Source organism: Bombus vosnesenskii, unplaced genomic scaffold (assembly GCF_011952255.1).
Source record: "Bombus vosnesenskii isolate JDL3184/JDL3185 unplaced genomic scaffold, Bvos_JDL3184-5_v1.1 scf7180000013417, whole genome shotgun sequence".
NCBI classification, from domain to species: Eukaryota; Metazoa; Arthropoda; class Insecta; order Hymenoptera; family Apidae; genus Bombus; species Bombus vosnesenskii.
The window spans coordinates 34,390-50,605 of NW_022883036.1; the positions used below are offsets into that span (position 1 = coordinate 34,390).

Sequence of the window (16,216 nt, forward strand, 5' to 3'; positions counted from 1 at the left end):
GCGGGTAACGTCGTGCGTCTCGTTAACCTTCGCGGCTTTATTATGCAACCTCGGCTGCGTTTTATATTTTCTTTTCTGTGTTTTGTTTGGCCGCGTTACACCTCGTTGCCCTGCGTGCGCTTCCGGCCGACCCATATACACGCATACCCCACCGTACTACGTAAGCCCCAGACCCCGTGACACGTATATTCGCCGCCCGAGGTGCCTCGTGGCCGTCCCCGAGTCAATGGGTACGCGTTCACGCTCCACAGCACCGAGGGTCAGACCGTCGTGAATACGCCGTTATGTGCCAGTCCCGAGGACGCGCGCGCCAGCTCTGCACTGCCTGTATTCGCCGTTACTTCCATCTTTCTTTGCCCTAGAACGAACACGAGGAGCCTTTTCTCGTGTCCTTCGGCTTGTTGACAACAAATCGCCGTCGTGTTTCTTCCTTTCGCTTTCTCCACCTAGAAAGATGCGAGATGCCTCTCCGTTGCATTCCACGACGCGGTACGACGGGACGCGACACGATACGACACGACACGACAAAAGAGTATAGAGCTGACAATGAGTATCGTCGTGGCGTCGTCGCGTCGTCGCAAATATTATCGAGGTTTTCACCTTCGATTGTTTCGCGTATATGGCCATTGAACGTACAGGAAAGGAATGTTATGAGCGAGAAAGAAAACGCTTCGAAGAATGCAGCGGAGACCTCGACTCAGTCACGGCTCAGGGCCGCGCAGGAACGTGCACGCGCATCGATAACCGTGCCTCGAGATTCGTAGAGAATCCCGACTTCCGGTGGCGACGATCCTTCGATCGTCGCGTTACCTATGGTCAATGACAAACCAGAGCCACGAGCTACCTTTCTCTCTACGATCGGTACGATCATACGGAAAAGGAGAAAAAGAATTTCGAGCGGCCGCAATTAAATTAAATGTTCTCGTGGCCGGAGGTTGAACAACCCTCGAAATAGCTGCCACCACGTACAAATCGGCGGCCCCTCGATGCATCTGTATTTCCTTATCGTGTATCCTCCAATCTGTCACCTTCTTACCATCAAATTGCATTTACCATCCTACGCAAATACCATCCAAATAGCCCGAATATACATTTGTTCTTCAATCTTTTCACTTTCCTACTCGTTTTCCTCTGATGTTACCTAATTTTCAACCTTACATACCTCGTACGAACGCCAACGAATTCCGCATTTAGCCTTACCGATCACACATTACCACCCTCATCAACCCCCGGCCCTGCGCATTAAAGAATACCATCAGCGTACACTAATCTTGTCCAGTGATATTAATGGCAGTCGTATCTTTGTTCTTGTTTGTTCCCGGTCCCGCTCGCTCGGCTATACGTTCGGCTCTGGTTCGTCATTGTTCTGTGTGTACCTACCCGCTACCTTCACGAACACGGATTTGCGCTGGGGGTCCATCCACACACGTGGCTCTCCGTGTGCCTCCTCCTACGCCACAAATATTGGTTCGTAACGGAAAATATCTTTTCTTTTTAATTGGGTGTCGATATTTATAACGGACAATGGTGCTTGGTCTCTCTCTCTCTCTATATATATATATATATATATTTCTCTGTTTCTCTCTTAATTCTTCCGTAACTCTACATTATTACTTATTACTTTATTCGCTCTTTCACTGTTTCTTTGCCATTTCTCTCACTCTTTGCTTAAAAAAAAAAAAAAATTCTATTTAACTCTTTCTCGTATTACGCTGCTTTTTTTTTAATTTTTTTCATTTCCATCTCTGTCTAACCTTCGATCGCCTTATTCACTTGAATGCTAATTCTCTATATAACTATAACGATTAACAACAACGACAATAAAAAAAAAAACAATCGGCATTTCCCTTTCGTTCGTTTGCGAAAAATGAAAAAAATAATAATAATAATAAATCGGTCGGTGACGGTCCAGCAGGCCCACCGTCGGCGATTCTCGCGATGAGATTATCGCACCCGTTACACGGCAACCCACTGCTGCCACCGGGTGTATGCTATACCTGCGACGTTTGCGGTAAAACCCTTTCCACGAAGCTCACCCTCAAACGGCACAAAGAACAGCAACACTTTCAGCCCCTGAATAGCGCGGTCTGCGCTCTCTGCCACAAGGTGTTCAGGACGCTCAACAGTCTGAACAATCACAAGAGCATCTACCATCGTAGGCAGAAATAGAGCCGGTTATCGTCGCGTTATGCTCGCATCGTGCCGAGGAACACTGTAAAACGAGCTTAGTAGAAAGACAGAAAAAGCACGAAGGAAGGAAAAAAACGGTGCCAATGGACGACGTTGTGGGGGCTCCAAGGAATGAGAACGATCAACTTGTCGACAGCATGGCCGCTCGAAGGATCGCGATTGTTCTTCTCATTTTTCTTTCCTTTCCGCGTCTGTTCGATAACGCGCGTTACCGTTGCCTTTGTTATTGTCCCTTTTTTCGTCGTTCACGGCTGCAAGCCGCGCGAGTAAATGGAATTGTTGTTAGTTGTTAATTATTATCGATTGGTTAGTCGTCACGACGACGACGTGTTCGTTAGTTCGGCGATTTGTCTGTTAACGTTTGCGATACATGGGACCAGTAACGTGATCTCGGGTCGATAGTTTTTAATCGGTCGAGAAAAAGGCGATATGTCGGTGGAGACGAAAGTGTAACGTAGTAGAGTTTTAACTTCGCGCGTGCATGCTGTTCGCGACGAGCGCACGCTGCTTCTTCGTTGATGGAGCGAGACCGAGAGACGTCCGTATTGCGAAGAGAGAGATATATCATGGAAATCGAAAGAGACTGACTTCGTAGAAACAGAAAATCAGTGCTTCCAGACGAACATGATGAACGTGGCGATTGTTATTCCAACATGGCAGTCGAGTGCACACCTTACGGGACGACACGTGTCGATATATTTTCACCGAGTTCCAATGTTGAACTTCTCCGGGCGAGATTTTGTACGGCCGTACGATGAAACGTACAAAATCTGAAAATTTTGGCCTCCATCTTTGGCCGGACTAACGTGTTATCAATTTGTTAGGGCTAAGCGTTTTACGAAGTGAGATTATTCTCATTATACGAAAGGATTCCTCGGTTTCTCGATGAAGAATCGAAACGAATCTTTTTCATCAACATAGTCGCGGAAGCTTGTGAGAGAATCAACCTTCCGGACGCGTCCCGTCCGCAGTCGAGGCTTTGCTCGTTGTTTCAGCGTTGCGAATGCCCGTTTTCATCGATTCGAGTCATCTTCAACGCACGTTCGACGAATCTAAAACGATTGCCACGACGACACTTCGGATTTGCCGTTTTCCCTGATCAGTTTTACAATTTCTATATCGCGGAGTCTTGGAAGGAAATTGGGGGACGACGGTGATCGTGTATGTTCTACAGCGCGTAGTGCTGCAGAAAAATTAGTATAAATCGCATAGTTATTTTCGTCTACTTTTATACCGCGTAACTCTCCGGATCTTTCTACGATACTTGTGTGAAACTTTCGAATCGCCCGAGAGCCTAACGAAAGCGAGTTGGTCAGCCGACTGACCGAGGGTTTCGCGATGAAAAACCAAGTCTGGTCGTACGTTGGCGATGATTCGAAGGATATCGGCGGCTTCGCAGAATCGTCGGCTCGTCGAGTCAAACGCGAATCGTTTAGATTCCCGTGAACGGGCCGATCACACGGCAAATGTTCAGTGCAACGTCCTTTCGCGCGACTCGTCTTCGAGACGCGCTTAAACGACATTCTGTACCGATACACGGCTTAATCGCAGGCTATACAGTAGTTAGATTTATGTAATGCAACAAAGGAATGGGAGAGAAATGAAACAAAAAAAAAAAAAAAAAAAAAAAAAAAGAAAAGATACTTCCAGGTGTCGGAGACACCATCGTCCAACTAACTTTTAGGCGGAAACGTCCGAAACGTTTCGACAAGACTGTAAACGAAATATTGATTAATCAGAAGACTCGAGAATTTTTAATTGTTTAGTTGTTGAGGGAGGGCTACAGAGGGGAGGAATAATTAGTTTTGGGGGGAGGGCAGGGGAAATACGCGCGGATGAAGCACAAGTGGGGAACCTCCGTCGCGGATCGATAACGATCGCATGGTAACACGGTTGTAAAAAGTAAACAAAAATGACAAAAAAGTTACGCAGTGGCAGGGTACCCGTGGTGGAGGGGACCGTGTACGTACGTTCTCCTCTGCGACGAATTTCGTCCTCGTTCCGCGACGGACACTGAGAGACAGGAGATATATTGATATAATATAATATAATATATATATTTTATCTTAATATATTCATTCCATATTAAAATGCTTTAGAGGGGTACCTTGCACACAGACACATATTCATTTAAATACTATATACCGGGCTTTACGTAAAGTACCTTATCTTATTAAATATTATTATTTTTTATGACTATTATATACGGACGATTATAGTTGCATTTTTATTACTATTATTGATCGTTGTCGTGGTCGTTAGCATCGAACGTTAATTTCACTTTCCTTTTTCGCTGTTAAATCTTTCGTCACCGCAACGCACACCACTCGTTTCTTCTTCTTAATTCTTCTATGTTTTCGTTTTCATCGTACGTTCCGTAAAGTCGCGCGTCATCTCGACACACAATTCGCTGATATCCGATATCATCGTGTTTTCGAATCATTCTCGAGAGTTTTTTTCTATACTCGCAATACTCAAAAGAAGAAGAGGGACGAGGAAAGCAGGAAAGGAAGGCGTGTTTCACCCTCGCGGCCTTGGCACGTTCATTTGCATACACTTGATTCTTTGCCACTTCTCCGCTCCGTGCCTACGTCGTCTACTTTCTTACTCGTACCTTTCGAATTTTCTTCTTCTTTTTTTCTTTTTCTTGCGTTATCGCGGCAAGACGCGCGTCAACGGAGGAAAGACGAGGGGGGATGACAGGGTTGGAGGAGAAGGGGCGCCGCGATGACGACACCGTTTCATGGGAAACGTTTCCAGGCGGCAGAAACCGTGTCGCGAATTTAAACACCTCTTCGGTTTTCAGATAGGGGAAGGGATGAGAAATGAGGAAACACGGTCCACTAACACTGACAGGTTACTTATATACTAAACGATAATAGCCATATATACATATAACCGACTACATAGCATATACCTATATTTTAGTAGAACTTTGATAAGCCATCTCGCGAGGACTTCCTGATGATCACGAGATCGTTCAGATACATATTTTGTCGATCATTCGGTAACGTTCGATGCTTTTTTTACATCGTTTCCTTCCACCTTTCTTATTTCCATTTCGTTACGATCTCATAAACAGAGTCTCGGCGACATCATGGAAAATAAAATGTACGATCAGGTAAAGCTGAGAGTTTCTTGGAAAAAAGTGAAACCCGTGTACCTAATGAGTACATCGTCTGAAACGATAATTCGCGCGTCAGGAAGGATTCGAGGGGTCCTGAACGATAAACATATAGACAGACTAGATCCCGTCGTGCGTCGACGTTTGTAGAGGATCGATCGCAAAATAATTCGCAGAGCACACATAGACACATACGATATATTTTACAACTTACCACTGTGCATCATTGTACAAACGGCGTGAGACATAGCCAGACATACACAGACACACACACACACACGCACACACACGTATGCGCAAACACTCGAGACATTTACAGACTGACATAGACAGCTGGATATACATATACATATACTTATCGATGAACATGGAATACACGTTAAACACGAAGACAACACTTGTACATCGTTAGATAGGCTATGATAATTTAAATTAGGTTATATTCTGTTAAGTGGTCCGCGTCGTTCGTATTTTCGGCGTGGTATACACTCGTGATTTCCGTTTCTATGACTGATGGTGAGGTTCAACGACGAATGAAATGGACGCGAGATGGATAGTGGGAGAAGAAAAAAGAAAGAAAGAAAGAAAAAAATGGGAAATCGCTTTAGCAAATTTTCTTTAGAGTTCCGAAAGTACGTTCGACGCCGAGCATTTTCTTATGCAAACAAATGAGTGGGGGAATAAGGAACGATGTCGGGAAAGAGTGTGGTGTTTCTTTGTTTGGTTGGAAAGAGGAAATGAGGAAGAACGAAGCTTTAAATTACGAGAGTAACGAACACAATTTTATAGTAGTCAGTACTGGGGAAAGAACTGATATTGATAATATTTAAACTAGTAGATTTATTCAAAGAAATTGATTTGTGACTACTGTAAAAATGGCCAAATATAATTGCGGAATATATATTTCGCCCTCCGATCCGCGGTCGGCGCTATATTATGAGAATAATAAATTATTAATGAAATTAATATAAATTGAATGAATATTTAACTGCAAATTATATATTAGTAGAAGTTTATTTGAGTATTTTCTTTCTCTTTTTTTTCTTTTTTTTTTTTGTTTATCATTCGTTTAATTTCGCTCTACGTTAACGCGTTATGAAGAGACCGTGCTACTGTGGTTTTAAATAATTTATGATTATATACCGACGGCTCGCGAAGTCACCCGTTGGGAATAATACACGCCGTTCTCGGAATTCGCGCTCTGTAGTTGGCCTTGCGAAACCCGCGCAAAGACAAGGAGCGAAGGTGCTTCCTTACTAATTTTAACGATTGGCCAGTGCAAAATGAATCGTTCGAAGCCGATTTCGAACCTCGAAAGACTGAATTGTTGAATTGAACGTGTCGCGCTTGGCAACGTCTGCTGTTTCAGCCCCTTCTTTCATCGAAGGGGCGTAGACGAGGGATGGAGTTTCACGAAAACGTAGTAGAAGAGACGAAAAATGTTCGACGATGAATTCGAAAAGCTGAGACACCGGGGACAAACTCGTGACGCGTACCTGATTGCTATCATCGTAGTTAGCCATCCGAACGCCATCCGCGACACGCTTTAGTCTCAGACTGAATTGGACTGATTTATCTTTTTTCTTTTTTCCTTTTTTCTTTTTTTTTCTTTTTTTTTCTTCTATTTTTTTTTTTTATCGTTCTAATTAGTCGACTCTACATTGGACTGATCTTAAACGTTTCTTGACTGATGTTACCAAACAAGTGTTAATTAAAAGTATCTAATTTCTAAGTTATAACACGGTTAGAGGGAAAGCATGAACGCGATCAGATTGGCAGGGCACCGCAGCAGTTCGAATCAACTGAGAAATGAATGAGTGAATGGGAAAAGCGGTACATATGTAACAGAATCGGCGCAACGCGTATTTTAATATTCATTCGTTGGCAGGACACACACAGTTCCATCTTTTTTTTTTAATTTTTATTATCGCTTCTGTATCTGACATATCCACGTTTCCTTCGTTCGCTTCTCGTTTTTTGTTCTTTTTTTTTTTACACGTTAGGCTTTTAGCGCACAGACACTACTACTGTTTAATTATGGTCATGGGTAAGAGGCACATTTATATACATAGTTACACACACGTCTAGGTTCTGTATCTCTTTTTTTATTTCTTGTAATTATTATCCCGTAGACTTATGCAATAGCGACCGTAGGATCTTACAATGTTCTTTTTTTTTCTCTGAGTTTTTTGTACTGTTCTTAACGCAAGCAGCTATTATACAATACAGACATGAGAGCAAGCAGCAGTTTCGTACAACCAGCTTTCTTAAATAATAACGTAAGCCGTAATTTCGTTCAATTACCCTACGATAGAATTAAATTAGCGATCACCCACGGATACTGAGCAGACATATACCATCGACGATATCATTACCTGTGCGAGAACGATACACATCGCGATACCGTTGAATAGAATTATTTTGTAATTCCGAGTTATAGAGAGTATTCCGAGTATGAGAGGAAGAATGGGGAGAGGGAGAGAGAGAGAGAGAGAGATAGAGATAGAGAGATAGAGAGAGAGAGAGAGAGAGAGAACGAGGAATAGAGCGAAGAAAGAAGCAGCAAAGCACTGAGAAAAAACGAGCTTATTCGAAATTCGTCAGATATGTAAAATTGTATTGAAAAATAAAACACAACCGGTGCCATAGGCTCGAAACATCATGAAAAACATCCGGGGAACATGGAATAAAAAAAAAAAGGCTGAATTCTTTCCGGTAACGACTCCGTTTCGGGTACAAATCGTTTCTTCTTAAGCGAAATAATGTCGAGCGTTACCGTGCTTGCTTATTATTTGTTATCTGCCAAGGTGTTCTGGTTATAATATATATTTATTGATGACTATTATTAATATTATTATATTATTATAATTATAGTTATTATTATTATTTTTATTTTTAAGCAATGTCAAATGCATCTTAATATATTTTCACCACATTTTTTTTATATAATATGAAATGTACTATTTGGTTTAATAATTCGCTTGTATTCTCTTTTTTCTTTTTCTTCGTTTTTAGTCACCTATCACATCCTCGAAAAGTGACAAAACCGATAACAACGGTCTCATGCCTCCAGGCAGGTACATTCACTCCTTTAACCCCGTTCGTGTTCCGCACCTGAACCTGTTAAACGATACGCATTGTGTCACGCCTCTTTCTTTCAGCTGGAAGGTAAGTTACGACATTTGAACGTTCGAGCCTGTATCAATGGGAAAACACGACACGAACCGGAATTCTACCGATCGTTTGGCAACGATCGTTCGATAAATCGCGGGTCCGATTCCGTTCACGCATTTTCGTCGATCCTCTTTTCACGTGGCACGTGAACGTAGGAACGTAATCGTACGTGAACGCCCGTCTCGCTTCGGAAATATCGCAGACGGCGCATGGTCGTGTGTGGAGATCGAAGTAAGAACGATTCTTCAGCAGCGGGAAGGGTCGAAAAGGGTTTCTCGAACGAGGAAAACCACGCGTGCCTTTGTTCTCCTGCGAAACGTTGATTTCCTCGGAAGTCAGAATACAAAACTTTTCGCATTTTTCCATCGTGACAAAAGAGAACACGACAGCACCAAAGTATAGATGTTGGAGCCAAAAGGCAATCTAAGAGGCGACGCGCATTCTCGATCCATTTGAACAAGATCGAGACCGTGAGAGAAACGAGGGCCATTCACAGTATGCAAAAAAAAAAAAAAAAGGAAAGAGAACGATTAAGCCGCCACGCCGCTCGCCAGGCTCACGCATTTATTACGTTTACTTCGAATTGCATGCTTTAAGTGTCACCCAGAATGCTCAGTGTTTCCTTCTCGTCGTCTCCTATTATTTCTCTTCTCGTTTTTTTTTTACATTTTTTTTAATTTTATTTAATTCCTCACGTCCGTCAAGTTTCACGCAGAAGGCGTGACCCTTAACGAAGCATACGTTATACGTACGTACATATCTGTCTAGAATGATTGGAGAGTGTTTATATATATATATATATATATATTCTTATATATACTTTAGATCGGACAAAAAGGACTGCCTACGCAACTTTTGTACAACCCGTTCTCTGTTTATCTACGTCACACACAACCTTCTCCCGTATTATTCCCTTCCTTTCTATCGCTCTGTACGAGCGCCTTTTGTGCGTATGCGTACGTGTGAATATGTGTGCACGATTGCGTGCGCGTGTACGTGTGTACGAATACGTTTCACGATCTCTCTTCCATCGAAATCCTCCGACCGACCTCATCAGTGAGGCTGTTCACAATTTCTTTTGCTTGAAGTTTAACGAGACGTAGCTCGAGAAATTGGATAAAAAGCTTTTTCCAGCCAAAGGCATTGAACGAAGGGGTTGGCCTCGCCTCCATTCGCGTTCGATGGCTAAAGGGCGAAGGAAGAAAAAAAAAGGCAGATACGGTATTTGTATTATATAGCCATACGCGCATAGGTTGCATCGCGCACAACGCTACACCAGTGACTCCGTCTGACCGGATCTCTTTTAATTAACGAGCACGCGGCCATTACAAATGAACCGCGCGCCTTCTTATATTAACGCTTAATTCGTTTCCGTGTCTGTGCTTCGTTTCGTTCTTCAAACCGTATAGTATAGTATAGTATAGTATAGTACAGTACAGTACAGCATATAAATTTTCTTTCTCCGTCCCTATTTTTTTCTTTTTCTCTTTCTAAATCTACCCCTCACTGGCTCGCCCGCTTGCTCGTTCGTTCGTTCGTTCGTTCGTTCGTTCGTCCACCAATCCGTTCGTTCGTTGCATCTCTATCTTCTTATCTGAATTGCATACGTCGTAAATGCATAAAGTCGCAAAGGAGACGGCTGGAATGCCAACAGGGCTGAAGAGACACGGAGTCATTCTACTTGTTTCTCTGTGTGCGCGCGTGTACGTCTTAACCCTCGTTGAAGGTTTTAGTTTCGCGGTGGGTTCGTCAGCGGTTCGAAGAAAAAACTGCCATTGAAAGTTCTTACTTCGCTCCCCCGAAAGGCGACCAGCCATTTTGAAACGTCGTCGGAAGAGTTTCCACACCCCCAGAGCCTCCCCCCTTTCTTTCGCTATATCGAATGTGCACTCTGGGTTCGTTTCACTTCGTTTTCCTTTTCGCCTTGTTTTTCCTTTTCGAATCTTGGTCCCATTTAATCCCGCGACGTTTAAAATGAACGGCATCGCGCGCACGATAGGGTGGGTCGAGGCCGGGACTTCCATAGAATGCCAACGAGGGTCACGAGGTACGCGGAAATACGAAGGATCGTGAAGGTGATCGCATCGCAGAGACGTTGATGCGATTGTTGAAAAGTTGCGCGAATCATGTAAGGAGGCACGTTCTAAAAAGCCTAAAGGAAACGTTGAATTCTGACAGTTTTTGTCGTACAATGCGACAGCTAGAACTGGTCCGTGAATAATTTGTAAAAACGTAACAATAACGTGTAGAAAGAGAGAATGAGTGAGTGAGAGAGAGAGAGAGAAAAGACGAGCGAGAAAGCAAGCGAGCGAGAGAGAGAGAAAGAGACGGGGCCGAGATTTGAAAAGACACCATCGAAGAAAGGACTTTTCCGACATTTATCTTTCGGTATAACGATCGGATTCGTTTTTACATGTTTTTTACATTTTCCATCCTCGTGAAAGAAACGAACCCACCTAATACGCGCAATATCCATTTCCATCTGACAACGTTCCACGTTTTACTTACCCGTTATTGAACTTACCGCGTCGTTTAGGAAAATACGAGCACGGGCGAACAGAGAACGAGCGAACAGAGAACGAGCGAGGGAGAAAGAGAGATTGAAAATAACAAGGGACGAATTTTAGAAAGAAAGAAAGAGGAAAATGTTAGAGAGCAGGAAGAAAAAATGGGAAGGAAGAGGACGGTGATGAACAGAGAGAAAGAGTTTATCGCTTGCGTCATCCTTTGATACGAGATAGGGTTTAAGTGTGGGGGTTGCAGCTGCATGAGGTGCATTGTTGTGTTTCAGTGCTCACCTCTATGACGGGGCTGACCTTGAACTCTCTGAACACCCAGTCAGCGAAGAAGCTGTTCACCTGCCAGCTGTGCGGCAAGGTGCTATGCAGCAAAGCATCCCTGAAACGCCACGTTGCCGACAAGCACGCCGAGCGACAGGAGGAGTACAGATGCGTCATCTGCGAGCGGGTATACTGCTCGCGTAACTCCCTGATGACCCACATATATACCTATCATAAGAGCAGACCCGGCGACATTGACATTAAGTTCTTTTGAAGGTTTAGATAAGGTAGGGACACGTACCTCTCTCATACATCACATAGATCTCTCGCGGAAGTTTTCTCGCGTTTCTTACCAACCGATAACCTTTCCTATTCCTCCTATCTCTCTTATCACTTCCACAGAGTCTATCAACCAGCCTTTGGATTCGACGGCGGTTCAACCTTACCACGTCGCCGTTGGAACGATCGCGCAGGTCACAATCGCGTAATCATCGGTTCGCTATACGACCTCGGCTCCGCGTACAACAGTTCCGTTCCTTCTTCATCTCGCAGAAAATGCATGCCAGAGAAACCGGTCTCAACTCCCACGTGGACCGACCCTTCTTCTTCATCTTCTTCTTCTGCTGCTACTACTACTACTACCACCACCACCACCACCACCACCACCACCACCACCACCACCACTACCGCTACTACTACTACTACTACTACTACTACTACTACTACTACTACTACTACTACTACTACTACTACTATTACTATTACTACTACTACTACTACTACTACTACTATTACTACTACTACTTCCCTACCTCCTCTTCTTGCATTTCGAAGCTTTCGTCCCAGCGTCGTTCGTTCCCTCCGTCCTGTTTATCCTGCAGAACTGCTTTTCTTTCTTCTCCTCCCGTCGTCCTTCATTCTCTTCGGTACCGTACGGTCGCCGATCGAATTCTTCCGGTATTCGCAGTTCCGTTATACCCCCTGTGTCGGTGACTCGGGATCGATGCGTCGAGTACTCGTCCTTCATTCGTAACGACGCTGGAGACACAAGAACCATGCCGATCGTCGGATCGAACAGTCAGAGACGATCGCTGAATTGACCGATCGTACGTTTAATGGGGTTACACTTCAATTACGAGTAGTAGGTCGAGTTTTTTAGTCTCACTGACCAAACGACCGATCAGCAGGATGTAATTACGCTTCAGGTTATTCCCACTAACACCACCCACACCATACTCCTCCCGTTTCACTTCTCTCTCTCTTTTTTTTTTTATACGTTTTGTGGAAGTCAATTTGTTTATCTGTACGTGGTCGTTCCCGCTTGCTTTTACATCTATATTCTCCTTTTTTGGGTTTACAAAGATTTTTTCTTTTTTTCATGTACCCTATTTATTTTCGTCATGGCTCCTCGATGTTTGATGTTGTATATGCATGCTAATTCGTACCGTCGTTTAATGCTCGTTTTGCAGCTTCGATGCCTAACACGGAATGCCAGCTTTCAGTGCGGTGGATCGATCGTCGATGAATCGTCGAAAATTGAACTCTTTTTTTTCCTCCAGAAGTCAAACGTTTCACGAAATCGTCCTTTCGTTCGTTTGCATCGCTGCATGACGATAGTTCACACTCGCGTCATAGCTTCGTTAATCCCGACTAATCTCTTTTTCTTCTTTTTTTTTCTTTTTCTAACAAAATTAATTTCATTCGCCAGCCCGCGAGGAATTAGCGCGTATTGATTTTTTCATCATTAACCAACGGGCGTACGAGCATGACTGCGCAGCCCTTTGCACGCACAAACATTTTCATTAGAGAGGAAACGCGTGCGTTATCGCGGGAAGGTAATTCGTAGCTTGTTTCACGCAGTTTTATTGCACGACTACCAGCACTTCTGAAGCGTCGGATTAATTATCGTCTTTTTATCTTTTATTTCTCTTGCGATCTAATTTCATTGGCGGGAAACTAACAGAAAATGGAATTGAAACTAACCTGAATGGTAGATTCCGTAAACACAACGCGTCTGGCATGGTGGTTTTGGTCCTCTTCGTCTCAAATTCACTCGACTAATTGCAACACGGTGAATTAACGATGGTTTCAATCGCATGGATCGCTTACAGTTCCATCCGATATACTCCGTTATACTCCAACATATCGATCGGCGAAGCACCAAATTGCCTCGAGAGGGAGAAAGAAAGAGTTAACCTGTGCTAATCCTTAATTGATCCCGAGACAGCTGCTAGGGTTGAATTAAAACCGAGCCGAGGTCGTCTCGAGAATGAAAGGAAACAACTTTAATTGAGAATTGCATCGAACGTTCGAGGTTCCAGCTAATTACGAATACACCGTCGTAGACGGTCGTCCTAACGTCGAAATTCCTGGCTGATTTAACGTACGATCCTCTTCGATTCGCGAGAACCTTCTCTCCTCTTGATTTCCCTTGGACGTTCGACGAAGATTAAACCCTAAGTGACTGAGTTGTAATTCGTATCATCGTGAGAGGACAGTGTCGTGATTTGCGTATCCGCAACTTTCTTTACTAGGATTGTTAAGTTACACCAATGATAAAACTGTTTTCGCACGATGATAAGGATTACGAATACATCGTTACAGACGGCAATTTTATCGTCGAAATCCCTGGCTAATTTAATGTACGATCTTTCTCGATTCGTGAGAACCTTCTCCTCTTGCTTTCCCTCGGACGTTCGAGGAAGACTAAATCCTAAGGGATCAACTTGTATTTTGCACCGTCGTACGAGAACAGCATCGGGCTTCGAGTATGTTTAGAAACTCGAGAATTAGAGAGACTGTTACAGTAAGAGGGCAGCTCCACTTTCCAGTAATTTAGAGAAACCAACGAGAATCAAGTGAAAATCAATAAAAATCTATCCACATTTTTGGAACGTTTTAGAACTATAAATTTACAGTTAACTAATATTCGTAGTAAAATAAACTTTCGCACTTTCGAATGTTAATTAATTTATTAATCTGCCTGGTGATAAACCCTCTGGGTACAATACGAACAAGGTTAGTATCGCGTGCTATAAATTCATAGTCAATTAATATTCCTAGCAATAAACTTTTGCTCTTTTCAATATAAAGCTTTCGAACACTCGTTTATCTATTAATCTGACGACAGAAAAATCCTTTGGGTATCGTACGAACAAGATTAAAAGCACAATTTACTGAAACATTGAATATTTTTTCCCTCGGTATATAATTTTCAAATAAATAAAGTTTTCAAATAAATTCAATTTATATATTGGAGCTGTCCCTTCACTGTTTCGCAATCTTTTCAATTACGATAATTCATATTTTCAAACCTACCTACGTTGGTTTGATTCCGTTCTCGTACGATGGTGAAGAACGACCATCAAATAAAAATATTTCTGACGAGCGATGGACGATTTTCAGGTACGGGCAACGGGATGCATCCAGCACCGTCGACGCCTCCCTCTGCCATGTACCGGATGCCACCGCCAACGGCGGGTGGCATAAACGAGCCTCAGGAATGCCCGTACTGCCGTCGCAACTTCTCATGCTACTACTCCCTGAAGCGTCATTTCCAGGATAAGCACGAGCAATCGGACACCCTCTACGTTTGCGAGTTCTGCAACCGTAGGTATCGCACGAAGAACTCACTCACGACGCACAAGAGCCTGCAGCATCGTGGTTCCAGCGGTATGCTCAAGAGGCTGCTGAGGAACACGACGATTAAGAACGTTATAGGCAGCATGCAACAGGCTCAGATGCAGCAGCAGCCGCAATGAAAATGTCGGAACCGTCTTACAGTCTCCCCGTCCCGGACTCTCTGCATCGTCATACTCATCATTATCGTCAAGGTTCTCGTCTTCATGCGATTTTTCGTCGCTCATCGTCACCCATGCGCGATCGGTCATCGATCTTCGCGGACCAAGACACGCTGCGACGCATCTGGATGCATCAGGGAGCAACGAAACGCGCGTTTCCTGCTTACCGAGCTGATACACGTTCGAAAACAGAGGTCGAGTAAATCGAAGAACGAGTTCGAAGGTACGAAGCGCGTGGATCGTGGACGAAAGAAAAGGCTCACCTCGAATACCACTAATTGGACGATCGTCGAAAGGATCGGCTTCTCTTTGCCGGTTTCCCCCCATGCTCTTCCATCGGGGAGTTGCGCGATCGGCGCCCTCCTCCACGTTCCGTATTTCGTCGTTTTGTAGTTCTCCTCGAGTCAAGACTGCGATTAATCCAAAGAAGAAAGAAGAGAATCGACTGAGACGTAGTTTTGAGAAAATTTTCGGCTGATTGAAGGTTGTCGTTGCGCGCGGGCTGAGAATACATTCCATTGCGTCGGATTCCAGCCACGCCGAGGCTTGGACCGATTTTAAAGAGATCTCGAATGCGACTAACGCTTTGAAACGTTCTATCAAGGGACTGGTCGTCAAGGGTCATGACACCGGACAACGTTCCCACAGGCAAATATCAATTCTGGAAAAAACGAGAACGTAGAAGTCGGTACGGCGACGTGCAAGTAGAACAGACCGGAATAGTCAGACGTAGAGTGGAATGGTAGATATCTGTTTTTGAAGCGCGGTATTGCCTGTTCGGTGCGTTTGTTTGGTCGAGTCCCTAACAGTCCCACGAATCATGTCAATTTTCAAATATCAGCTTGTCAGCGGTTACCGTGCTGGACAAGATCTGTTCGGTCGTTTTGAAGGTGGGAGGGTTTTGAAACGGCGATCTCGAATCGCGCGGCAGGAAAGCACGGAGAATGCAAGAGCAGCGAAGAACGGAGATGGTGATTGAGCGAAGAATATGGTGAAGAAATTGCGTGAATAGAGAGTGCGTGGATTATGCTTGTACGTCTCTGTCGCTAGTTTAGACGCGCGCATATAAACGAGCAAGAGTTTCGTTGTTGGCGTGAAGGTTTACGAGTGTTTGGGAATCGTAGATCGAGGATCTTAGGCCTAAGTGA

At 43.9% G+C, this 16,216-nt stretch overlaps 1 protein-coding gene across 1 annotated transcript; it reads left to right on the forward strand.

The window, feature by feature from the left end:
* The first annotated feature begins 11,407 nt into the window (after positions 1–11,407).
* LOC117237980 (broad-complex core protein isoforms 1/2/3/4/5-like) lies at positions 11,408–15,723 on the forward strand. Its single transcript, XM_033502467.1, has 2 exons — positions 11,408–11,555; positions 14,674–15,723. The coding sequence occupies exon 2, from the start codon at positions 14,688–14,690 to the stop codon at positions 15,027–15,029; it is 342 nt and encodes a 113-aa protein (XP_033358358.1). The 5' UTR covers positions 11,408–11,555; positions 14,674–14,687; the 3' UTR covers positions 15,030–15,723.
* The last annotated feature ends 493 nt before the right edge of the window (positions 15,724–16,216 follow it).

What these genes read in the sequence shown, in the direction of transcription:
- LOC117237980 (XM_033502467.1), top strand. Translation starts at nt 14,688, where the DNA reads ATGCATCCAGCACCGTCGACGCCTCCCTCTGCCATGTACCGGATGCCA.